Source organism: Carcharhinus amblyrhynchos, chromosome 4 (assembly GCF_965287045.1).
Source record: "Carcharhinus amblyrhynchos chromosome 4, sCarAmb.v2.hapA, whole genome shotgun sequence".
NCBI lineage: Eukaryota > Metazoa > Chordata > Chondrichthyes > Carcharhiniformes > Carcharhinidae > Carcharhinus > Carcharhinus amblyrhynchos.
The window spans coordinates 21,889,100-21,916,878 of NC_137327.1; the positions used below are offsets into that span (position 1 = coordinate 21,889,100).

At 39.1% G+C, this 27,779-nt stretch overlaps 1 protein-coding gene across 3 annotated transcripts in view; it reads right to left on the bottom strand.

The window, feature by feature from the left end:
- Positions 1 to 7,519: 7,519 nt before the first annotated feature.
- The window catches only part of dhx38 (DEAH (Asp-Glu-Ala-His) box polypeptide 38), a 99,003-nt gene continuing 78,743 nt past the window's right edge, over positions 7,520 to 27,779 (bottom strand). Inside the window, exon 27 of one of the 3 annotated variants that reach the window (XM_080186792.1) lies at positions 7,520 to 9,964. In XM_080186792.1, the coding sequence (XP_080042918.1) occupies positions 9,790 to 9,964 (175 nt within the window). In that variant the 3' untranslated portion in view covers positions 7,520 to 9,789. The other 2 variants (XM_080186793.1, XM_080186794.1) reach the window with 2 other exon arrangements.

The following is a 27,779-nucleotide window of genomic DNA, read 5'->3' on the forward strand; positions in this document are numbered from 1 at the left end:
CCTGCCTGTGTTTGTCTGTTGGTCTATATGTGTGTGTTGTGAGGAAATGCAGCCAGAAGCTTTCCATATTGAAGATGTATGATACAGTAACGAAAGTAGGACACCTGCAAAAATTGCCATTTTTTGCAGGAATATCTAAAACTCTCTCTCTGACTGTGGATGTCAACCAGCCAGCAAGAAAGGATCATAGCTAGAAAAAAGAATGGAATTATCCATACCATACCACAGGATGTCTGAACTGAAGAATCAACTATTTGTCAGCAGAAGTCAACTATATTGGAATCAATTTGTAATGGCCAAAATGCTTCACTGTCCACTTCTCACAAGACCAAGGACTGTTTGTATAACTTTTTATTTACATTTACTTACTGTTGGGCTCAATCCTTGATATGTGTTGAGTTGTATGTGTTAGAATTCATTGGAGAGGTCTATCTGCTCCATCTCAGGAATTGCCCTGATCCTTTGATGATTTCTCCTAGCGCCCACTCATGAAAATAAAGGTTAAGTCTTTAAACTGAGGCACTGGTTTTGTGTGTCTTGTACTGTCTGAAATTTCTGATGGTACCCGGCCATCTCAAAAACCCCATTAACACCTGGATCAACAACTTTTGGGGAACCTCACCTGGGTTTGGTAACACATTGAGGGGTGGCACAGTGGCACTGCGATTAGCACTGCTGCCTCACAGCGCCAGAGACCTGAGTTCAATTCTGGCCTCAGGTCACTATCTGTGTGGAGTTTACACATTCTCCCTATGTATGAATAGTTTCCTCTGGGTACTTCAGTTTCCTCCCAAAGTCCAAAAATGTGCAGGTTAGGTTGATTGGCATCAGGGGCTAAGCAGGGTAAATATGTGGCGTTACAGGAATAGGACCTGGATGGGATTGTGGTCAGTGCAGACTCAATGGGCCAAATGGCCTCTTTCTGCACTGTAGAGATTCTATGATAGGTGAAGGTGAATAGGAAAATCCATGGAGGATGAAGTTATATCCATTTTTTATTGAAGACCGATAGAGCAAAGTAATTTCTAAATAGTTAGAAGCCAGGAACTGTGGGCGAGTAGAGAAATGTTGGGATCCAAGGACAAAATCATTAACGTTTATGGAACAGATGCAAAAAAAATTAAGCTGATAAAAATTGGCCTTTATCTCAAGACGGTGGCAAGTTATAGTACAGCTGTACAGAACTCTGATGGGACTTCCATCTGGAGTATTGCACTTCGGGAAGGATGTACTGACCTCGGAGGACAAGCAGTGCAGATTCACTAAATGGTGTAACTGAGAACAATCTGTATAAATGAGGATTACATTTCCTTGAATATGGAAGATTAAAGGGTGATCTAGTTCAAATTATATAAGACTTTTATAGGATAGATAAAGAGAAACTATTTCCTCTGGCAGGGAAGTACAGAGAACAAGGGCAAAAACTTTACATTTCAAGCAAAGCTATTAAAGGACGATGCCAGTCAGCACTTCTTCACACAGAGGTATTGATAATTTGGAACTCTCCCACAAAAAGCTGATGAAGCTCAGAAAACTGAAAATTTCAAGGCTAAGCTTCATAAGGCTTTTGTTAAGCAATGATATTAAGGGTTACAGAACCAAGGCAAGTAAATGGAGTTGAGATACAGATCAGTCATGATCGAACTGACTCACGGAACTGGCTCAAGGCTCAATGGCCAACTCCTACTTCTACAATAAATATATTTATTCTCACTTCATACAATCCATCTAGCTCTACTTAATAAGCTCGGACCATTCACAACTCCAATAAACCTGCACCACTGCAGAAGTTAGCTGCATAAGCATAGGAATAAGTACAAATCCAGGTTCATTTTCTGAAGCAACTAAACTTTGATGGCTTGATAGAGAAAGATTTATCCTTAGATAAGCTCGGATTTCTTTTTTTTAACTGTGAAATAATAACTCCTGAGCTCAGACACGGGCTCATTTTGCTACGAAGCTGGGATGAACCATGGGTTTAGTCGCTAAAATTCACCTTAACTTCAACATGATTTAACTCAAACTCTGAAGTAAACACCTCGCATAAAACAAGTTAACTCGAAAGATGCAGAAATGGGTCCATCGAAGTTGCCCTAAAAGACAAAAAGACAAGGTTAATGGGTCTGATAGATTGACCAACCTATGGTAACATTGAGATTAGATAGCACATTAGTTGAACTGTACTATAAATGCACAGCAGAAAATACTACAATATAAATAATTTATAAAATTCAGCAACTAGGTTAAAATAACTTAGCCATTTAAAAAAAGTGAAAATTAATTTATTAGTGTCACAAGTAGGCTTACATTAACACTGCAATGACGTTACTGTGAAAATCCCCTAGTTGCCGCACTCTGACGCCTGTTCGGGTACACTGAGGGTGAACTTAGCATAGCCAATGCACCTAACCAGCACATCTTTCGGACTGTGGGAGGAAACCGGAGCACCTGGAGGAAACTCATGCAGACACAGGGAGAATGTGCAGACTCCACACAGCGAGTGACCCAAGCCGGGAACTGAACCTGGATCCCTGGTGTTGTGAAGCAACAGTGCTAACCCTTTTGCCACCATGCTGCCCTAGAAAGGCACATTTTACTTTGTGCAATTGCAAAGATCACTTGAAAGGTATCAAGGCTCTGCTGGGAGACAATTATATCATGCCTCTAAGTTGATGTTAAATTGCAGTATAGATTTGCAAATGCATATAACAGTAGATCCTATTCTACAGAATCTGCATAAGGATTGGCCCTCATGTACCAACCAATTCAAGAACAGCTTCTTCCCTGCTGCCGTCAGACTTACCTTGCATTAAGTTAATCTTTCTCCACATCCTAACTATGACTATGACACTACATTCTGCACTCTCTCGTTCCCTTCTCTACGAACAGTATGTTTTGTCTGCATGGCGTATAGGAAACAATACTTTTCACTGTATGTTAATATATGTGACAATAATAAATCAAATCAAAAAGGGCAACATGCATAATTACAAATTGAGAACATTTAAACAGGCATAATACAGGTTACCGATCTTTCAACAGTTTTCTTGAAAACCACATAGAAATAATGTTCATAAATAGGAAACTTATATAGCGTCATGGCAAAAAGGACATAGAACATAGAACATTACAGCGCAGAACAGGCCCTTCGGCCCACGATGTTGCACCGACCAATTAAAAAAGCAATGACCCTCTAACCTAAACCAATCCCTTTCCATCCATAAACCTATCCACAGATCTCTTAAACGCCCCCAAACTAGGCGCATCTACAACTGCAGCAGGCAGGGCATTCCATTCCCCCACCACCCTCTGGGTAAAGAACCTACCTCTGACATCCGTCCTATAACTACCACCCCTTAATTTAAAGCTATGCCCCCTCGTGCTAGCTTTCTCCATCTGAGGAAAAAGGCTATCACTGTCCACCCTATCTAAACCTCTAATCATCTTATATGTTTCAATAAAATAATTGTAAGGACATGTAATTGTATTTGGACCTTTGCTGAACAAAACGATGGCTGCTACAGGTACAAGATTGGTTATCATTTCTGGAAGTTTCCAACAGAGATTACAAGAACAAAAGACTTCCACTTCCATACTTGGGGACGCTCACATCCCACAGTAAGATCAAATTATAATCATGAAACTGGAAGGCTAACAGACAAATTGACTCCCCATGCTAGGACAACAAAGAAGATAGAAGCACCTATCTCAGGCTTGTTTAACCTGTAACCCCACATATTAACCATGGTTAATCATTTAACTCAGACATTTTGGGATACAAATGGGCAATTTAACATGGCTAACCCACCAAACCTGCACTCAGAGGAAACCCATACAGACATGGGGAGAACATGCAAACTCCACACAGTCACTCAAGGCTAGAATTGAACCCAGGTCCCTGGCGCTGTGAGGCAGCAGTGCTAACCACTGTGCCATCGTGCACCAACTCCTAAAGGAAGCAATGGATGTTGGCTAGAGGCACACAAACTACTTGCAAGCCTGCAATGAACTCACTAATGGGCTACATCACATAACCCCATGCTTCTAGTCTCCTGGATAATTTTAATTTTGTTTCTAGTCTCCCAGATCGGTCTGCTGTTTACTTCTAATCTGAAAAGAACAACAGTAGGATTCTTGGCTGACCAAGCAACCAATCACTATCTCTTAGCTCCTTGAAGCCCGTTTTATTTTAAAAGCATCCGAGCATTACCGGGCAAAAAATTCAGATACAGAAACCTTATCATGTTGCTTTCCCGTTGCTTTCCAGGACTTTTGTTCTGCAGTCTCTAAGCAGAAACGCATCTGAACTGAACTCCCCATGACGGAAACACCTCTTGAACCTTCAGGGCTCTGGAAATCACATGATTTCAGTGATTTACTGTTGTACTCTATTTGAAAGACAATGCAGACACAGGCAGATCGCGCAAACTCCACACAGACAGTCTTTGAACCTGGGCCCCTGGCACAGAGACAGCAGTGCTAACCACTGTGCTGCCCAGCTGGCACTAGGCCATCATTTACTGCCCATCAATCCTGTCTGTAACAACGGAATATACAATACAGAAACAGACCATGTGGTATTTAAGCTGCACTTGAGCCTTCTCCAATCTTACTTCATCCAACTACCTGCTTAACTGTATTTCATTCTCCCTCATATCTAGCCTTCTCCAGCTACTGACTCTATCCCTTTCTAGCCACTTACTGATACTAAACCAGACTACTTAGGATTATCTTTGACCCTAAGACAATCTTCTGACCACTTTTTCCCCTAGCATCACTAACTACTGTCATCAGCACAATGTAGCCCAATTTTGATCCAGCTCAGTTCATCTACTGTTGGAAACCCTCACTAATGCTTCTGTTATATCTAAACTCGATTATTTCAATACACTCCAACAGGGACCCTCACATTCTCCCCTCTGAAAACTTGAGATCATTTAAAGTTCTGCAGTCCGTGTTCTTACTCACACCATGTCCCATTCACTTATCAGCCATATGTTCATTGGTCCATAAGGGTTCCTGGTGAACAATGCCCCGATTTCAAAATTCTCATCTTTGATTACAAATCCCAATATGGCCTCACACAGCCTCCACATTCTGTCCTTGTAACCTCCCTCTGGAACTCTCCAAGAGATCAGCAATCATCTAATTCTGGCTTCCTGCATGCTCCCGAGTTTAATTGCTCCACCACTGGCGAGCACCCCTACAGCTACCAAGATCCTGCTCTCTGGCATTTCCAATTCTCACCTCTTTCCCTCTGTCATAGACATTGAACTTCCTTATTTTCCTCAAGCCATCAGCAGAAGTGTTTCATTTTTGTTTAAATGGATTGTGGTGTTTCGTGAAGTCAATTTTAAAGTGACCTGTAGCAAACTATAGGAAAGACGTCGCCTCACTATAGGAAAGACGTAGAAGCTATTGAAAGGGTACAGAGGAGATTTACAAGGATGTTGCCTGGACTGGGAGGCATGCCCTATGAAGTTAGGTTGAGGGAGCTGGGACTCTTCTCCCTGGAGAGACGAAGGTTGAGAGGCGACCTGATAGAAGTTTATAAAATGTTGAGAGGAATAGATAGGATGGATTCTCAGAGGCTATTTCCCCGGGTTGAAATGGTCGCTACGAGAGGACACAGATTTAAGGTGCGGGGAGGAAAGTACAGAAGTGATGTTAGGGGTAAGTTTTTCACTCAGAGGGTGGTGAGTGAATGGAATCGGCTGCCATCAGTGGTGGTGGAGGCGAACTCGCTGGGGTCTTTTAAAAGACTTCTGGATGAGTATCTGGGGTTTAATGGGATTGGGGGTTATAGATAGGTCTATTGATTGGTAGGTGTTGATGTGATCGGTGCAACTCGTGGGCCGAAGGGCCTGTTTGTGCTGTAGTGTTCTATGTTATATGTTCTAAACTCTCTTTAGAGTTAAATCAGTAATATTGTTCATACATTGAAACCCCGGGAGTGGTCATCACAACTACATACACACACACAAAAACATAGGAGAAAGAAGAGTTTAACAATTTTAAAAAATTGGTAGTAATATTAATTTACGTGAATGTCAGAGGCCAGAATATGTCCAGTGTGGGTTCCTTCACAAAGGAATAAAAATTCTGGTGGGTTCAGCTAGCTGAAAGTACAAGTTCCAAATTGGTGTTGATGCAGTATGAGGTTGGTATACAAAGACTTGATCCACTCTACAGCCAATGACAGGAATCTTCCAGAGAACTTTAAGCTTTAAACTTGAGGTAGGCTTTGTTGTAGGCCTGGAGTACTGCTTTGGTGCTGATAGGCTGGATGTTAGCAGACTACTCTGGGAGTCCAGAAATGTGACATTAAAACTTGCCAAAGGCCAAAAGAACTTAGATCATGTGGTGCTGCCCACAAAGGAATTGGTTTCAAGTTAATCAGTCTTTATGTCTCTGGTCAAAACCCATGGTTCACGTTAAGAGATAGATGGTGGTTATTAGCACCTCTGCAGGTATAAGTTTCAATAGCTCTCTTTCTTACAAGTCCAGGCTGGGAGCCTGACTGCCTGCTGCCCCCTTGTTTTATTGATTATAATGGGTCCACACAATGAAAGCTGAGTGATTACAGAATGAAGGCTGAACTTTGTCCTGTAATTACGGTTGGATGCTTCCAGAACTGTATCCAACTTGTGAATCATATGACCTGTGGCAACCATGTTCTTGGTCCAGAAAAATGTATTTTCAAAGAAGCTGAAAGGTTTAATTTACTCGGTTTATGATCTCTTCCATGTCTTACGGACATGACACCTCCTTTAAGATGTTTCTTAAAACCTTCTGCATTGATCAAGGTTTTGGCTATCTGCCCTAATATAGCCTTATGTGGCTTTGCTTTGTAATGCTCCTGTGAGTGCCTTATTACCTTTAAGGTACCATATAAACAGGAGTTATTTTTCCTCTCAAATACGTGGATACAATTCGTTTCAACAACTCCCTGTGATAGCATGTTCCAAATTCTCAGCACTTTCCAGACAAAGAACTTTCTTCTGATTTCTTGGAGGATCTTTCATATGGTTGTCCTGTCATCTTGCTGTCCCCACAATTTGAAACTGTCGATGAATATCTTTCATAATTTTAAACACTTCAATTAAATCACTCCTGATCTTTCTCCTTTCAAAAGCGACCCACACTGCTCATCCTTTCCTGATAGTTTCGGCACTAATTTTGATAAATTCTAAATAAGTTAAAAATGGCTCATTTTAATGGAAGATAAAACATAATAGTGTGAGTGAAGGGTTTACCATATTATATTTTGTTATGGATTACGTTCTTAATTTATTATGCTGCATGAGTGAAGATAGACAGAGATGAGAACTGGAGCTGGCTATGTAGACAAAGCGTAAGTCAATGAATAAATAGTCATGAAAAAAACAATTGAACCATGACTTAGATCAGTGAATTAAATTCATTATGTAAATAAATGTATGAGTTATAAATATGTTAATTAATTGAGGAATTGGGGGTGATGAATGAAGATGTAAATTAGGTCCGAGTCCAAAAATACATTCTTGAAAAAGTATTAAAAATTAACTTTCAGGTAAATGTCGCAGTTAATGATATGAAGCAGAGAATTACAGAAACAATAAAAACAATGATTATATAATATCCCTAAACAATTTAATTCCGACTTTAAAGCTACCAAGAATCTACAGTTGGCAACATCTTTGTGTACAGCACCTGAGGACTGTGAGAAGGATATAATCACAGAAACTAAAGTTCATCTCATAGTTACAGTAGAATAACACAGTAAAATAAATTACAGCATATAAACAGAGATTATCGCCACCACACTGTTAAAGTCACCAGTGAAAACAATGGGTACACAGGAAGCATAAGGTTTTACTGGGTCTCTGGGACTGGAAAGCTGCTTTCAGGGATTGACTTGTATCCTTTGTGTGGCATGCTCATTAAGCATTTTCTTGCTAACCAGTTCTACAATAAAGGACTCAGTGAGATAGTGTGATAGTTGAGTGTCTCAGGGTCTGCCACTGTGTACAGTAAATTCAGTCAGATGTTATGTGCTTTATAGGTAATATAGAATAAATCACAGATTTTACAAATGTCCTCTGTAGTCAATTCTCCCCATGCCCTGAACGAGACCACAAATTTACCATGTAAATTGCAGTCTGAGACATGAGACAGTGAAAAACAACAATATGCAGTGCAACCCAAATTACTATATTATTGATTGCTGCATAATTTTTAAAATTCAGATATCAGTGTTTTATTATTTAAGAATAAAGCAGCTTAATCAATTTGGTAGGCAAAAAGCTTGAAGATGTTGCACCTTCGGGGTTTTACAACAACTTGGGACAGTCTCACAAGCAAATAGCAACTTAATGTATTTTTCATAATGTTTAATCCTCCTTGTAATTTTCCAGATTATCCTCCAGATTCCCTAGGTTTTGAGTTTACTGTGGTGCTGCCCCTTCCACCACAGCCCAAGCAAATATTAAACGTATAAATGTACAAATGTTGACAACACTAACAGAAGCACACTTTTAAAAAGATGGTCAGGAATTTTCCAGGAAATAACAATGGCTTGAGAATACCATTTTTTCAACAGTTAGTAATGCTCCTCTCGGCAATAATTCCCAGAATCATAAAAGTATTGACTTTGCATAACTATAATTAAAAATCTTACATCCAATAAGTGCATTAATACATGAAAAAGTGATTGTAGGACAAAAATCTCCTGTTTTTCTTCAAATCAATCCCTGGTCTCTAGACGCAGAGCAAGCAATGGTGAATGGTTCTTAGTCAATGTCACAATTGGACCATTCAAAAAGGAAAAAGTCACTAAAATACAAATAAAAATATCATAAAGCCACCAAAAGATTAAAAAATAATTTCAGTTGTCACATCTATTTCTTACCAGCCACTATATAGCCCCATAATATTTTACAAAACACATATGGAAAATTTAAAAAGTTTGAGGGAAAAAACCCAAACATATTATCACTCCCATCCATCTAACCCAAGTTTTGCTGCATGGACACTACCTTTCTTAAGTCTTCAGGTCTGGCATCTACCCCATTCTTGGTGCTACAATCCATAAGTCTTCCAATCATTCCTAATTCAAGGCAAGAAATCAAGGAACCCAAACCTCCCAAGTATCCGAGCGGACACAGAATGTGAGGTGTGACTGGGAGCTACAGAAATACTTTAGCATCTTAAATTATAAGCCCGCTCCCCATTTTATTTCTCACTCCTCCTCCCCTGCTTTCAACCAATGGTGCGTTGCTCCAGTACTGCAGGATGGCTTAGCAATGCTTCCAGATTTCAGTTTCCCTGCCTGCGCTGACTCTGGGTTCAATACTTCTCCATACGATTTTTCCTTTGTTTTGTTGCTGGCCAATTTCTGACAGGCTATAAGCAAGTATCAAAAATCAAGGAGTAGTTCATGATCAACAACTCTCAACCCATTCAAAGGAACCTGATTCTTTTTTTGCCATTACAACTTGCTGCTGCAATAAACCGAGCTCCCAAGCAAATTTCCTTCATAATGCAGTTCAGGTCCCAGCCACAAAGGGCAAGCAAGCCCTAGACATCAATCTCCTCCACAAATATTGCCAGAAATCAACACTCTATCACCTTTAGTCTCTTTCCTTCAAACATGCCACCCCAGATCTTCGCCAGCCTTCCTCCATACTGATAACCCTCAGGTCACCTGCCATGCTTCATAAAATTGGCCCATTTTCTAAAACAGCACTACCTCAGACTTCCAGAAATCAGAAAGAGGACAAAGTTTAACAGAAGCAGAAAGATAAAACATTACTTTGAAAACTGCAAAACAGACAGAGATAAAGCAACAGGGTCACAAAAACTCAGGGGCGAATTTTCCCTCCTTCTCTCCCACCATGGGAAGTGTAGTGGGGGCATCATACAAAGGTCCATTGACCTTGGATGGGATTTTCCAATTTTGGGTGACTGGAAAATCCCGCCAGATCTGAAAGAATAAATAATACAGGAAAAGTGTAAAAAATGTGGTCCATTAGCAATATTATAATTTTTTTATACACACTCAAAACAGCTGAAACCAACAGCTGACAGATATCCTTATGCATACACGTAGGTAAAATGGGGCTTCAAGAACTGAACAATAGGAGGTTGTGGACCAAACTTGGCAGGAAGTTAAATATTAGAATACATTTAGAATGCAATGAATTTCAAATAATTAATTTTCAACTTTCAAGGCAATGACCCAAAAACTGTGCCATAGCAATGACTGAGTCACATCATTAAAACCTTTTATGCTGGGAGCACAATTATGATTAACACCACATTCAACACTATTTTTGTTTCCAATAAAGCAACTCCACGTTTATTGGACAAATATTCTCACACATTTCCACAATCTCAGTTTTTGAATACAAGATCTGGGGTTTATATTACAACAGGACATTTTTACATTTACTGAAGAATTCCTGGAGACAACCTTGGGCAAAAATCCAGGTAACCAAATGTAATAAGTGAAACTCCTGTACAAAAAGTGGCTGCATACATGACAACCACATTCCCTATTCTTGCTGCAGTTAGGAATCTCCGCTGATGGGTCTAGTGATGTCTAGCAAATTTACATCGTCAGTGGACCAGATCTGTGCTGTTGTCAACCACTCTGGCCCTGTTATCCCCACCACAGAGTCTGTTTTTCCTCTTCTAGCAACCATTTTCTAAAGCTGGTATTTCTTCCAAAATTACTTTCAGTTTTGAGAACTTTCATGGCTGGAGGATCTTTAAAAGATGTTGTTACAACTGGTTGTAAATGAGGGAGCGGCTTTTTCCAATCCTTGAGATCTGTGATGCTCAAAACAGCTGAAGCCAACAGCAAACACATATCCTTATGCACACATGGAAAAATTAGCTAAAATGGGGTTTCAATAAGTGAATAAGAGGAGGTTGAAGACCAAATTTGGCAGGAGCTATATCATGGACACCCCTTCAATAATCGAGATGAGACATCTGTTGTAACAGACAGTACATTCTCTTAGTATAGCCAAAATTACAGGAGATCAGCTAGTATTTAAAAAATTCAAGTTACGGGATACAATTGTGAAGCATTAAGGGACCTTAGCTAAAACAATACTGGATATGTGAAACAAACCTGATTATATCTAATATGATAACTGGGATATTAAGGGTCCCAATAGTGTGGGTCAGGGAAATAAATTTGTTGGAGGAGGCTGACACTGAGATTAAGATTTAATTTGCACAATAAATATTGAAATAAAATAATGTATTAATCCCAGATTTTAAATTGTGAAAAATTTTAAACATAGATTTCCATACATGGAAGGTACAGCACTACGTCAAACTAGTGGTTAAGGATACAAAAAAATCTCAAGACATGTATTTTCCTGCATGCAACCGCATGAATTTTCAAACAGGTTCAAATCAAATGATGCTTAGGAAAACAAAAACTTCTGAGATTTTGACCATACAAGTCAAGGTGTATGGATGCCACTGAATCACAAACTTCCACCAGAGAAGTTTCGCTCTTGATGCACAGATCTTATAATTAAGCAAAAATTGCTGTTCACACCTGCAAAGTGACAAACAGAAAACCAGCTCTGCTTTGTCAAAATAAGAAAAAGCAGTCTTTTTCCAAAAAGAATTATGCTCATAAGGACCTCTCACCAAATACTGATACACAAGTGCATGGCCCACTGGAGAGATTTGACTTTATGGCAAGAAAGAAAAAAAGAAATGTGATGCAAATCGATTTTGATTAATTAAATAGAACTTGGCCCTGAAATATTAAGGGATAATATATCTAATGAATCTTGCAGTTGATGCAACATGCTTCCACTACAGGTCCCTGAAGAGCATTTATTCAGTACTTATGTCAACCTGGTCAGACATCCTCCCAGATGTCAAGATGTTTTATCAAAAGGATAATATTGAGGGACGGCCCATTTCCTGTACGTTGTCCTTCCTTTCATGGATGAACTCCCCAAAACGTTTGAGAACAGTTATCCTTACTGTCTGGACAAGTGGTGGAGCAGTTGCAGATTAAAAGTACAGCTGAGTTAAAATTCTCTTTTACTGTTCTTCCCCTTAAATGAAGGTGATGGTTTATATCCTTAGGTTTGAAAATGTTTTCCCACGACTAAATTCACATAACAATCTAAAAATCACAAGAAATCGAATTTCCAGGATTTAAAAAAAAATACAGAAAAATCGAAGTGTGAAAACATGTAACAATTGAACAGTGAAGCAATTCCAGCTTAAAAAGTAAAAGCTATCAATATCCCTTGGAATGCTGAGGGCACATAGATCTACTGCCCAAGGTGCAAAGCCAGCGATGACAGCAACAAAACGGCTGTCACACGGACCTGTACACTTTCCATGGCAATGACAAACTTGAATTTTTCAATGACTAGTACTCAACTGTGATGAAATAAAAAATCCACGTACTACATCATAACCACAAATACTGTTATTCTGAGGCACTAGAAAAATGTAGATCTTTTTAGTGGTAATATACAAATATAAATTTGAAGCCATGAATATTTAAACAATTTTTGTACAAAACTTAAAAAAACATAAAAACAAAATTGGATAACAATCAAAGTCCAAAACGTGCTGGGGTATGCCGTGGCGTCATTGGTGTTCCTGGTTCTCTCCGTCCAGGGGTATAAATCTTGACTGACCTAAAAAAGAAACAAATATTATAAAGATCATTGCTTCATTTCAAGAAAATGTGGAGGAGGAAAGAGTTCAGTTTGGTGCATCAAATCACCTTTAAATGTTGGGCTCCAAGTTAGATGAATGACTGCAAAATGCAGTTTTCTTTTTTAGTTTTGCAACTGCTGTTCACAACATCGATCAGATTTCTCTTTTCATCTGTATTAAATTATCTAGTCTATCAAACGCTTGCAGCTGTTTATATTTCCTTGTTCAATTTCAGTACAGGTAGAGGGTAATAACTAAAATAATACCAAAAATAAAAATGATGGTCTGTATTTCTTTTAGATAGGCTAAATAAACCTGAGTCACCAAACTGTTTATCGGTTCAAATAGATAAAAGAATAGAAAGAAAATATGTTTATGGCAAGATTGTCTCAGTACATTATCCATTTGCACAGACCCGTCCTCTATAAACAAGCCCACAGTTTGGTTGAAGCTAATGCACGCAGGAAATTTCCTCTCCATCTGTTGCATGATGAGAATTAAAAATATTCCACAACAGAAAACATTGTTGAAAGTTCAGCATGGGATCTATCCTAAAAATCCACAATAAAACTCTCAAAATGAGTTTTTCTAAAGGACCGGCCAAGACTAGGAAAATGCTAAATAGAGGTGTGCCAGCAACATCATTGGGAGGAAAGCATATTTTAACCTCAGTCAGTTTCCATCATCCACATGAGCATACGTATTTATAACTGAAAAGGTGATATGGGAAATGCATGCTAATAAGTTTTTCTTATGACAGGGTTTGAATATGTTGTTCAAACAATAATCATTATAAACTTGAAGACTGCACCACACCGATCAGTGTTTGCACTGTAATGAAGTCAAGCCATCAATGTACAGTGAACAGCTAATCCCATCTTTCTTCCATCAATTAAAAATGCTTACGACCAGTAATCCACATCAGCATCTTTGGGGTGAGTCTCACTTCTGACACTGATGTAATCCAGAGGGAACAATCCTTTTGAAATGCTAAGAAGAAGTTTTATGTGGTAGTGGCATCAGGCCAGAGGTGGTGGAAATGATGGAGAATGATCCATCGACGATGGAAGCTGGAAGGTCAGGATTAACACAGCCTAAAGGAAAGTTCCTTCTGTGACATTTCCATCCACTCCTCAGTCATCTCCAACAGACCTCACTTTGCCACAATATCTTTCCACACTAGTCTGAGAGAAGCAATGTCTGTCTTTTTGATCCCCTCCCTTCTCAACATCCACAGCCCCAAACACTACTTTAAAGTGAAGAAGCAATTTGCTTGCATTTCTTTCAATCTAGTATATCGTATTTGCTGTTTTATGATGTAGTCTCCTCTACGTTGCTGTCTTTGAGTAATTGCTCATTTCAATATTTCAATTCCTTTACAGTATTCACGAACCTTATAACTCCACCTTTCTGCAAGTCAAACTGTCCACTTGCCTGGATTCTGACTATCGTAGCCTGTCAACGCTGGCAAGCGTCTTTGGTCACTGATCCTCTCAGGCTGCTTTGCGGTTTCAGTCCTTTCCGTTGACAATGCTTAGCTCTCAATTCTGCAGGCACTTTAATTGCTTCTATACTGCCCATTATACCATTCTCTAAAATAAATTCTACCCCTTCAATAGTGTACCCAGCAATAATTCAATCTGAAAGGACTCCATTTACTAAGTCACTTTGTAACATGACTTCACGCAAAGAAGGAAGTTTGAAAATTCTATGAATGTCTCCTATGAAAACCTTTACCTACATCGAACTATCTGGAAATGAAAATGCAACAGGAGCCACCACCAGTGACTGATATACCCCAGTACCTTTCACAATATAAGTTTGTTTACTTGTTTTGCTGGAGGAGCAAGGGAGTCCCTTTGAAACAAAACAGCCTGATTCTCTTTAGTAGTATTCAAGGAAGAATTTTCCTGACTATCCCGAGACATATCTCCCTTTCTAATAAGTTCTGAGGGAACTGATTTCACCTGTACCATAGCTATAGTTTTAAAACGCACTTCTTTTTCTAAGGATTCCCTAAGCATTCCTACGAGTGCCACTGATTTACTGTTCAGCTTCCAGCGATGGGTTTTGTGATGCCCTCTCTTACGGTAATAAAAGTATATTGGTTTATTTTCACCTTTACACTATCAATTTTCTTGACTGGAACATTTGCCTTTTCTACAAAGCTGGAAACTTTCCTGTTCCTCCAGTTTCCCTGTTAATTTACATATGACCATTTCCCTACATGTAATGCCAGTATGAAATATCACAGGTATCAGCAAAAATTCCCACTTCTCGGATCTTTGATAATCATCTAAATAACTCTTAATGGTTACTGGAATTTTTCCACGATCACAATTTCCATCAAGTCTCAATCTTTTCTTCTAATTTCAATGACCCTTTCGCATTTCTTTTCTTCTTGCAAATCCAACAAATTTCTGATTCAGCTTTTTCCTTATGGTTCTAAATTTTAACTGATATGGTTCAGGCACAAGCTCATAAGCACGGAGCATTGCTCTTTAAACAACTTCATGATCTGCAGGTTGCTCTCCTGACTATACACATATTTATAGTGGTGTCTATCAAGATACTCCATCACATTAAGGCCCAAGCATTTTTGGCCATTTCAACTTCACAGCTATCCTTTCAAATGGAATGAAACATTTTTCAACTCATCCTCTGTAAACTAATGAAGATTTTTAATCTTGCTTCCACCATGACCTTTCTGTCCATTGCCTGCAATGAAGCTCAACACAAACCACAGGAACAGCACCTTATCTTCTGACCCAGCACACTATGTTTCTGGATATTGAGTCTGACAATTTTAAATCATATCCAGGCTCTCTATTTTGTTTTTTTTTGCTGGTTCAGTTAGGTCTATTTTTTACATTATGCTTTCATGATGCATTAGGTTGCTTTGTTCAAACCTCATCTGAACACCGTTTGGGCACGATCTCACTGGCTCGCCATGCCAGCTGCTCTATATCGCGAGCCAGGAAGACAGTGTGAGAGGCCAAAATTCTGATTTGTACCTTTCTGCAGGCTCTTTTTCACTGGCGCGAAACCTATTTACATAAAAATGACGATATTTAAACAAACCTCCCTGCCCAACATGACTACTTCCGCCCTCCCAGATACTTTCTCCTTCGCCGGTGAGAATCACCACAGCTCTGCAATAGGGAGACTAGGTGCCATGGCCACGCCAGGGGGACCCGAGGCCATTAAAATCCAGAGATGGTCAGAGGCTTGGCCAGGCAGTGTCCATTGTGCACCTGGCACCACCCACCTGGCACCCTGGCAGTGCCTGGTTGGGCATAACTGTGCAAGGGGCAATGGCAACAGCCTGGGACCTAAGACCTCCCAATTCAGTAGGAGATCAGGGTGCCCTGCGCAATGGCGCCCAAGCGTTCTGAAGCTGGCTTCACCAGCGTACTTAGGCTCTACCTGCCCTTACTGGCACAAAGCTCCCAGCTGTCGAAAAAATTCACAGAGTTGAAAGAGTACTGGAAGATTGCAGTGCCGAGCTCGCCCAAAAGACCAGTGTAGAGTACTCCTGTTTCCCAGCTGTTATGATACTTAGAATTTTTTGGGGGGAAAATTTGCCCCCTTTGTTTCCTTACTATATTTATACTCTCTTTTGCACCATGAAAACATCTGTCATTTAATCTCTCCTCTCCACCCTATCATCTTCCCTTTTGTTCTTCCTGTGCCCTTTCCACTGGTTCAAAACCTATTACATTTCTATCTTTCTTCAATTCTGATAAAGGCCTTCCCAATCTGAAATTTTAACTCTATTTCTCTCCATAAATGCTGTCTGATCTGTTGATTGTTTCCAGCAATTTTATTTTTATTTCATTTTACATCAAATTTGGCAACCAACCTGTCTAGAAACTCAATTTAGTTCTGTCAAATGCTTTCTATTAAGGAGACATCCTCAAGCTTCTATTTTTGTGCTGACAATGGTTTAAGCAGATGGAAGGAGGCCAATTGATCCAAGCTCATCTTTCCATAAAAATGGATGATCTTCCATTACAGTATCTAAGCACCCATTGAATAATTCCAGAATTCCTTTGAAAATACAACCAAAAATTTGAATGGCCTCATTGTAAAAGTGATGAAACAAAGTTGGGATATTATAAAATTATTTAATTTGCAATGCTGCTGTACTCAACTGCTGTTACCAGCAACAGAACATTATTTCTTTCTGTATAACAATTTATACAACATACCAAAGAGCAGAATGTTCAACAGGCAAAGTTCACACACACCCGTCAACGCACATTGTGTGAGTGTATTTTCTATTTAGGCATTAGTCTATTTAAAATAATCAAGTATACACAGGTGAGAAAATGTAGGACATAAGCATGAAGTTAGGTAGAATTTGCCAACTGAAATCTAACGGTGTTATCATCGAGTACTCCCAGATATGACGAGAAATGTGTCATGCGCAAAGAAATGCAAACTCCATTCTGGACAAACAACACAAATGTAAATAACCTGCAGTTGCACCTGAACAAGACTGCTAATTTAGTGATAAACGATGGCTGTTTTCTGCTGTGAATGCATCCACTTGGAACTGAGTTCAGATACCACAAACTCTTAATAATAGAGTCAGAAGGAAGAGAAGTCACACATTCTATCATTCAAGGGTGAGTGCCGACAGTTCATATGATTGAAAAAAATGTTAATCAACTGCCACACAGTCCCTCCAATTAAGACTATTAAATGCATTTAATAATATTTATTAGCTTGAACACCATGTTTCACAATATTCGAATTCCACCATTTCAAGTTATTCCACTGTAAAAAATATCCTGGATTTTTAATAGCACAACTGATAATCCACTTAGGTGTGGCTGTAATTAGAAACAAGAGTGTTCAGTCACTTTTCATAATTGTTTATAACATTATATGTTAATATTTGCTGGTATGTTAATACAGAATGCAAAGGTATTATAATCAATATCATTCTTACTGTGCTAAATATTGACCCAATTTATAATTGTAACAGAGTACAATTTTATCTAGATTTATGAGCCTCATTTTGGTAAAGTTGTTTGATACTTCCTGCAAATAGCACAATAACTCAAATAATAGCTGCAAATTGCTGTCTCAGCACAAGTGGAAATTGTTTAATGATCTGGCATATTAAACAGAACCAACTTACTTTAGTGCCAATGGCAAGAACAATAGAGAACAGATCAGAGTTATTGGATTTTTTTGTTGTTGATGCCATTATTCCATGAGCTGATTGTTAATCCAGCTGCGCTATCTCCAACTGAATTTAGGACAAGTCAGATTTCACTAAGAATCTCTTATAGGAGAATGGGGATGAGAGAAATATCAGCCATGATTGAATGGCAGAGCAGACTCGATGGGCCGAGTGGCCTAATTCTGCCCCTATGTCTTATGGTCTTAATCTCGTGCTAAAGTGGAAGCCTGCTGATTATGAAAGGTCATCTTGCTTTTTGATGGCTCAGTGTGTAAATTCACTGTGCAACGTGGTACCTGACTAGAAAGCACACAGGTACAATCCATTCCATGATAAGTTAACTTATGTTAACAAGGCTGACGGTATGGATGCAACAATTGACCTCAATAGTCCTGTGCTAAAGAAACAAAGTTGAAACATAAATCAGTGATTTTATTCCTCGTCACTATTGAAGAGTACCTCACCCATCCTTTCCAGAGAAACTCATGCATGTGGACCTTGAGCAACAACAGGATCAAACTCACTTGTGATGCTTCTGCTGGTCAATGTATGGATTCTGAACACACAGATGAAGTGCAGTTGTTTGGCTGGTATACCAAATGACCGGCACTACCTGAAATGCAATCTGAGGACAAGTAACTGATTTCAGGGAGGACAGAGGGAAAAGGAAAATTTAGGGTGGGACCTAGAAATGCTAAGTATCCTCAACAAATCTTCCATCCTGGGCAGCCAATGTATGTCCTCAGCTGCAGAAAAAGAAAATGCAAAAGGACACCTAAACAAAAGCTACATTGTCAAATACCAATAAGAGAAATGAGAGACAGAAAGACAGGATCACCCTTTCAGCAGCAAATGTAGGAGAGAAACAATCTGTGACTGGAGGGGCAGCAAACGCCAGAGGCAGTGGGTTTGGTAGGGATAAGAGGTTTTCTTTCAGGCAGGGTATGGGGAGTGGCGAGAGGCAGGCTGGTTGCTTTGGGCTCTGGGAAGGAGTGGCTGAGTGAGATGTTGTGCACCCTGGGGTCAGAGGAGGTGGGGTGGGAAACAGACTGACTGGAATACCTAAGAGATTGAGAGAAAGAGTATTTGTGAGTGAACGAGTGTGCGTGGAAGTGAAATAGTAAGTGAGCGCGTGTATGTGTGAGAGTAAGTGTGCGCGCGAGCGACTGAGGGTGGGATATTCTGGCCACACTCATCCCAAGCTCGGAAAATGCCACCCAAGTCAACGGACCTTTGCGTTGTCCCACCCATTACGATTCCCATGGTGGATGGGATGGGGAAATTCCACCGTGTGTGGAGGAGTGAGAATGTAAGAGTGTGTGGAATTGAGGGAATGAGTTGGTGGGGGGGAGAGGACGAGGGGGAGAGAGAGCAGGCAAGTGCGTCTGCCTTACTCTCGGTTTCAGTGTTCTCACTCACTCTCACCGCCACACATATTCATGCCTATTTACTGAGTGAGTGAAGGTGAGTGAGTAGCATTGAGACTAGGAGTGGGCCTGGCATGCACACTCTGGTCATCTTTATTAATTATTCTTGTCAAGTTAACAATGTATCGCTGTGACATTGCTTCATGTTTGCTCAGCTATTGTTCTTTTACTACCACAACTTTTTTTGAAATCTGTGAAAGATTTGAAAGCTGTGCCAAAGGTTATCATTTTGAAATTTGCTCAACGGCCTGTTGAGTGGGGAAAAAAATGAACCCCCCCCCCTTCGAAGAAAAGGTGGGCAAGCCTGCTTTACACTTTACCTTTTGTGCGCTTATATAAAATGAATTATATAAAGATGGGATTGGGGAAATTGTAAAACAATATCACTAAATGGAATACAAAATTTTACAAGTTTAGTTTCAAAAACCTTTATCTAGAAAAAAAACTCATGTTAATATTCTGAGGCGTTATGCTAATTATTTTTCAAGAGCACATTACATGGGAGTTGTTGAATATCACCTCACTCAACAATTACTGGCAGATTGCCCTGTGGAGCTAGCATTTAGATTTAAAATATCTAGATCTGATTCATTTTTGAGCAGATGGTCAAAATGTAGAGTGCTATAATTCCTCAAAGTATCCTAAAATTAGGAAAAGGGATCGGTATTGCCAGTGGCTGTATCATGAAAGAGGACTTACACTTTTGCCGATTAGGTAATTCTGGATGCAAGGGAGTATGTGTTGTCTTTTTTCACCACTACGTTTTCAAAATTTAAAAAAATCAGTTTTCCACTGGTCCACAAAAAGTAAAATGTCTACTGACTGCTCTGAGGTTCTTCACCATGAAACCAAGCATCCATTTTATCGTATATATATTTATACACACACAATTTTCAAGTTACTTTGCATTTTCCTACAATGTAAAATCAAAAGTAGCTTTTAAAAAAGGCAGCAAAATAAAAAATGCAAAAATGCATCAAGTAAAATAGCAAGGGCTCTCTTGAAAAGCCAAAAATACGTCCAAATTAGATGATAGTCTTAAAAATAAATTCCCACAAAGACAGACAATAAATGTGTTATTTTTCTCTGAGCTGAATGTCAGTCACAAATCATAAAAAGAATGTCATCCAACGCGACGATGTAATCTCCTTTTTAACATATTGAACAAGAAAGCCCTGGATTCCTCAAAAATTATCAAACACTATAATATTCTCTGAATTACGGCTAAGTGAATGAAAAGTGAAAAACTAAAACAGATTTCTATCTAATTCCCAACTGTTTACTTTTATCAGCTGAGGAATTGGAATAATTTGCCTTGTAGTTTACTACTATTGCAAGTGACTAAATTGTGACTTGCATTATATCCTGCAAATGCATTTTGTTTTGATTTTCCATTTTAGTACCTCTGATAGACTTATAATAAGGGTCTATCTCATCATTAATTTCAAACATCCAGGTGAAACATTTCTGCAAAACGCATACGCCGTATTGATGTTTTGTGAGAATTTCCCACTAGCTGAATGTTCTCGATAAACGAATAAATTTACCAGCAAATCAGTTATACCTTTCAACATGCACGGGTCTGCACATTTTTAATCTATCATAATTTGATATCACATCAGTGACCCCTACAGGTGACCTTGCCAGTTCCTTCTCTGAAAACCAGCTCAAAAAGGGACAGCAGTGTTTTATATTCCATATTTGGTGACGACAGGAACAGAGAATATTGCTCTTATCTCTCTGGCCCAGAAATGGCAGGGTATTATTTCATTCACTTGAGAAAGGGAGAGGAAAGAGGGGAGGGGGTATTGAATTAAAGAATCTGTCAGAACCAAGATGAAAGTCACTGGAACAATTGTCTTCTCCTGGAAAAAGCCAGACAAATCCCCCAGCAATCTATGTGCTAGATAGTTATTGTTTCTATTCAATTTTGTAAATCTGAAAGGCCACTGCTCGCTCTGAGTTATATTGGGGACAGCAACTACTGATGGCTGCCTGATAACTGAAGACAGCCCAGCCACAATATTACATGAAAAATGTTCTCAAATCCCTGATGTTTTTGTGGTCTGCAAATTAACAGCAGCTCTGTCTCAAGGACGACACAAAGTATAATCACGATCTTTAAAGGATGACATTAAAGAAAATATACGGAGATGAATGTTATTTAAAATACATACATTAAATTGCATTGAAACCATACTTCAAACATCAACTCAGCATGCATAATTAATTACATCTTATATTACAATTTGCATTCTGAATGATGTTTTTCATAATGGTCGTAACCAGGATGCTCAGAACAGATATGCATAAAATATAAGACTGAATCAAAGCATTAATATATTTATTAAAAAGAATTTATTTTGCCTCCACAATTTTCTCAATATCTACACAGCTACAAAATTACTAAATTACCTTCTTTCAGACTCTTGAGAGTCATTTAGAATCATTGTTATTTACGGTAAAGGGGGCAATTTGGCCCATCGAGGCTGTGCCAACTCCTGTGGAGTGATCTAGTCAATCATGCTACTCTGCTCTATACCCATTGCCCTGCAAGTTTGTTCTTTGTCAAGTGCCCATCTAATTTCGTTTTAAAATCATGATTGTTCCCACATCTACCTGCCTGAGGGCAGCAAGTTCGAGTAAGTCAAGTAGCAAGTAAAAAAAGTTCTTCCTCATATTCCTCCTGCACCTTTTGCCTGAAATCTTTAATCCATTTCCCCACAGCATTGTACAAATAACTGATGGGGATTTCTTTTCTTCTCTGCTACGTCTGTCATATATTTCTATCAAATCTCCCCTCGATCTCCTTTGCTGCAAGAACATCCCCAGCTTTCCAACTTAATATTGTAACTAAACTAGGGCAGCCCTGGAGCCATTCTGGTAAACCACCTGTGCACGCTCTCAAGGACCTTCACATCTTTTCTGAAGCATGATTACCAGAACTGGCTGTAATATTCTGTTAGGCTTAAACAGAGTAACCATAGAAAATTACAGCTCAGAAACAGGCCTTCTGGCCCTTCTTGTCTATACCGAACCATTTTTGCCTAGTCCCACTGACCTGCACTTGGACCATATCCCTCCACACCCCTCTCATCCATGTATCCGTCCAAGTTTTTCTTAAATGTTAAAAGTGACCCCGCACTTACCGGCAGCTTTATCCGGCAGCTCATTCCACACTCCCACCACTCTCTGCATGAAGAAGCTCCCCCCCTCCTAATATTCCCTTTAAACTTTTCTCCTTTCACCCTTAACCCATGCCCTCTGGTTTTTTTTCTCCCCTAGCCTCAGTGGAAAAAGCTTGCTTGCATTCACTCTATCTATACCCATCAAAATCTTATACACCACTATCAAATCTCCCCTCATTCTTCTACACTCCAGGGAATAAAGTCCTAACCTATTCAAGTTAGGTTTTATTTTAGCAACATTATCACATTCACAGGGAGAGAAAGCAATACATTATTCCACAGTACCTGCCTAACAGGGAATTAAAAAAAATGCAATATTTTCATGATTAGCAGGTAGGCTGTTTGTCTCTTATGTACCTCAATTCCACAACTATAGGGAAGTATCTCAACAACACTGATTTGCTCATTGAAGTAAACGGGAGACAAATTACGAGAAGGAAAAGCAAAGACTAAATTGTTGAGTCAGCTTCATAAATGTCATTTTCTATAATTTACTAGGTCTTATTGTTCTAAATGTGCATTAGCATCACAGTGAATTGAAATTATAGAGGTCAGTGTCATGAGCCGATCTACATGTGCTTTAGACAAGATTTGGGTTCAGCGGGGCCTTTCTTCATTTTAAAAGAACTGGGCTTTCTCATTTTACTGTAAAAACTATATAAATTTCCCAAATATAAACAGCGATTTCATTATCAGCAAGGCCTCTGATTACAAAATTATTGATTATATTAATTAGATTTATATGCATGAGGATATAAAACAAGAAAGTTGACCAGTGGAACATATTTATGCAATTATCTGCTATTTTGAAATGCTGAGTATGTAATTCTTCAACCACATTACCAATGTCATTACATTGATTATCCAATTAGCAAATAGTCACTTGAAACTACTTCCAAATCACTGAGCAGCTTAAAGAAATAATCGAAATTAAAACCCAATGGTCAAGTTGAATGCAATGGTGAAGGAGCTACCAGAGTGTGGCCCATGAGACATTTTGTTAACTGTTGACCACACGTATGGTTGCCACATTCCACTGATTTCCATCCACAGTTTTTTCCTACTGCTATAACTGAAGTGATACGCACTTGAATCAAGGTGCATGCCAATTGTACACAACATTGACTGTGAGGGCCACATGCTGCCATTCTGCATCCAAAGTGTAAATGTCTTTTGTTTTTACCATTTGAAGTTGATAGTTTTATTATTATACAAATGATTAAGCATTTGCTTTAACTCGTTAAGAAATATTTGGTGTGTGTTAAATATATTTAAGCTTTATTCATGAATAGACATAATGATACAGTTCTAAAGACTGGACGAGCAAAAGGACCTGGGGGTTTGTACATGTAGGTTTTTGAAGGTGGCAGGATATGCTTAGAGGGTAACTAGCAAAGCACATGGGATCATGGACTTCATAAAATAGAGGTATTGAATACAAAATCAGTGTAGTTATGCTGTACCTTTATAAAGCTCGAGAGGCAATCTGTCCCACGTTGTGGGTTTTTGGGGTGGAGGCCAAAGACTACAACTCCTGACATGCTATGGTTCTGCTGCAAGCATCAGGGTGGGGTGGGGTGGAGTGGAGCAGAGTGGAGTGGAGTGGAGGTGGCAACAGCTAGAACATTTCCTGTCATTGTGCGCCCACAGCATGTTGCCATAGAGATAATGGTCAACGCTGACACAAACATTGAGAGAAGCAAGGTGCCATAAAGCACATGCGTGAAAGATGGCGCAAAGGTAATGCCCACAGGACCAGGATATGGCACAAATATGAGTCCACATGACAGGGAGTCATGAACAGATGGAGAGGAGAATTGGCTCCATGCAGCTGAAGTGCTGCCACTTGCTCCATGTGGCTCTCTGGTCTGGGTCTCAGAGAAGGCTTGGGAGCCACCAATCGCTCCTTGCTATGAATTGGCTCTCAGAGAAGCCCATAAGCAGAGTTTTTCTCAGTGCAGTCAGGGAGATTAGAACTCAGAGAAACCCAACAACAGTGTCAACTCAACGAAACTGGCAGCTGGTCAAAAACAAAGCCCATGAACAGAGGAGTGCTGTTCAGAGAAGCTCAGAAGCTAGGATCATGCCGGTGATAGGGTGCTGGGTGCAGCGTTGTAAATCTAATGGGACACACTCGGAAGAAGAGATTAAGAACTGGAGCTGCTGTTGAGGGAAATCAGAGAATAGGTCCACAGAAGAAGGGAGCTGAAATTCCTCATGAGGAGGACATAGTTTCAAAGAATTTTTGCAATACTCAGGGATGCCTGATACTTGGGTGGGTTGTTGAGTAATCTGGGGTCCTGGTGGTGTCTATCATTTATTTTACAGTGTGTATGTGTGTTTTACCAGTTTGTCTGTTAATTCATGCCTATCTCGTGTTAATTCTGGATGCTAAAACATATTGACTGTTTGCTTTGTTGACTTGCATGATATGATTTCTTCTGTTAGAAAATGTGGAATCTTCTAGCTTTATTCTTTTCATTGGTAACTGAGATTCCAACTTTTATTTGCTTTAAACAGGTGTTACTGGTTCCAAGCCACAGCATAACAAAATGTGGGGGTCTGGTCTGGGATCATATCACAACTAGAGTATGGCACCCAATTCTAGCCACCACACTTCAGGAAGGATGTGAGGGTCCTTGAGAGAATGTGGAGAAGATTTACCAGAATGATTCCAAGGAAGTGGGATTTTGACTACATGGTGAAGGTGCAGTAGGTGGGTTTGGTCTCCACAGAGTAAATCAGATTGAGAAAAGGTTTAATTAGAGGCGTGTAAGATTATGACAGATTTATCAGATAAAGAAAAGATGTTCCCATCAATTTATGGTAAGAGGGCTAGGGAACACAGACTTGAGGTTTTGACAAGATATGTAGGGGATGTGATGAAGAACTTTCAACACATGCGTGCTGTTCATAGGCAACACAGGAATTTGTTACTATGAAGCTGGTAAATACAGAAGCAATCAATGAATTCAAAAGGAAATTGGATGGGTGCTCGAGAGAAATAAATTTGCAGGACTATAGGGATAGAGCAGGGGAATGGAACTGACAGATTGCTCTATAGAGAGCCAGCAAAGACTCGATGGGCCGAGTTGACCTCCTTCTGTGCTGTAATGACTTTGATTCTAATGCACTACTAATGACAACACAAAACCAGAAGAGAAAGAACTCTTCAAAGAATACCAATCAACTCAATCCTTCAGCTCCCCAAGGATCTGACACTGTAATTCTCTGTCTATTTGAACAACATTTCTGGATGAAATTCCTTGTGTGGATGCCTGAGCGAAGTTCCAAACATGACAAATAATTTTATCTCAGGCTTTCATTTAAAGTGACCAAATACATCTCTCCCAGTTAATCTATGCAAATGCAACTTTCACCTGTTAATTTAAAGGAATTAATGATCAGAATATTTAGGTATATAAAATTACAATGAATTGATTTTAAACTTACAAATATTGTAATATACTACCACCCCTCTCAACAAAGTTTGCCTTTAGAAACCACAAACCAATGTAATACAGCAAGTAGAGCAGTGTGTCAAGGTAGCTCATAAATGAATCCATATCAAAGTATCCTGAATCTATCACCTGCACACTGCAGCGCATTTCAAAATAAAGATTAATTTCTCTCTTCCCTCCCAAAAATACTGGGATTCAGAATCCTGCATGTAGATGGTGCTGTTACAAATTCTGTATGAATTGTGAAGGTAGTTTTCTGTTCAGGATTCAAGCCTGCTGGGAGCTGCCTTCCATTGCCCAAACTTATTTAATTCAAACCATCAGTCAAGTCAGTAAAATTCAGCTGGATTCAAATTCAGATCCAGGTGATTGGACAATCACTGCAATAGGTATACAAGTCATACATAAATGCTGCTGTAAGTATTATAACAGTAAGTAAAGACAACAGGCAACAAAACAGAAAATCAACAAGAAAACAAATACTGCATAACATAATTAAACCTGGTTCGGTGAATTGCTTGGAACCTTTATAAAATCCCCCTACAATGTAAACTTTGGCAATTCTGAAACCCAGCAATGATTAAGTAATTAGTTTCATTGTTAGATCCGTATTACAGAATGCATAATTTAAATTAATCAGGACACTGTCATATTAAAGGGGGGAAAAGCAATCTGCTCACCTAACAATTACATTATTTGCATTTGAATAGGGGCTAACTGAGAAACAACGAAAAGCATCAGATTTTACTTATTTTTATTCAAAATGAAGAAATTCCGATCAACATTTATATCATTACTAAAATGTCTGAAATATTTTGGCCCACTGAAACACAGTTCTAAAATGCAGATAAATTATTTGTTTAATTAGTCTGTACACTGAGCTACTAATATTGATTTAGTGTCTTTTTTAATCAGAAAATATATTATACAAATCCCTGTGTTTAGTTGCCATATTAGGGTCATAGCCAGTTCACATACACATTAAAAAGGATTAATATCTGTCCTCAATTTCAAAACAAGGGCATAATGTACACAACATTTTAACTACTTTGGCTTCAAGTGCAAGGACAGATTAATGACAGATTAATGTCATTTAAGTCTCTATTCAATGCTCATTAAAAAATTAATTTAATTCCATATCAATGCAAGACATTAGTGTCAAAGCACTGGAAAACCCGTTGCGCTGGATTCAGGCACATACCTTATACAGATCAAGGGCCACAGAGCAAAGTGACATGACCTCAATTTGATTAGCAATGCATATATACAAAAAAAATTCTCACTGCAGCACAGTGCTGAAGTGTTCCAATATGGTACACCATCAGGCAGAGGATGTGGTGTTTTGCTGGAGGAAATGAGAAAAAGTGATGGAAGGGTCAATCGTTATGTTCTCAATCACATACAGGGGTCAGCTGTCTAGAATTAGTTTGTGTGCCTACTGTTTTGATGGAAAATTATTATAAAAAATAATTGCTGGGAAGTGGCCATTTTCAAATGGCAGCATTACAAATTCTTACTACACACAAACAATGCCTTAATAAGTAATGATAAAAACATGCTCACCATTTAATTTCCTCCTCCAATTTTTATCACATTTCAATGCAGTTTCTGTTCCAGTAGACTTTGATTTAGTTTCATTTTCTTGAGTATTTAACCCACTGATTTGCCAATTGGATTTCTCTGTCCACTGAAGATGAGGAAAGTGTCCCATAGGGTTACAAGATCATCAGATTTCTCTCCATTTGTCATGAAACTTTAGCACTTTTGACTTAATACTACATTACTTCTATTAGTGCACAGATACTAAAGACACTCTTAA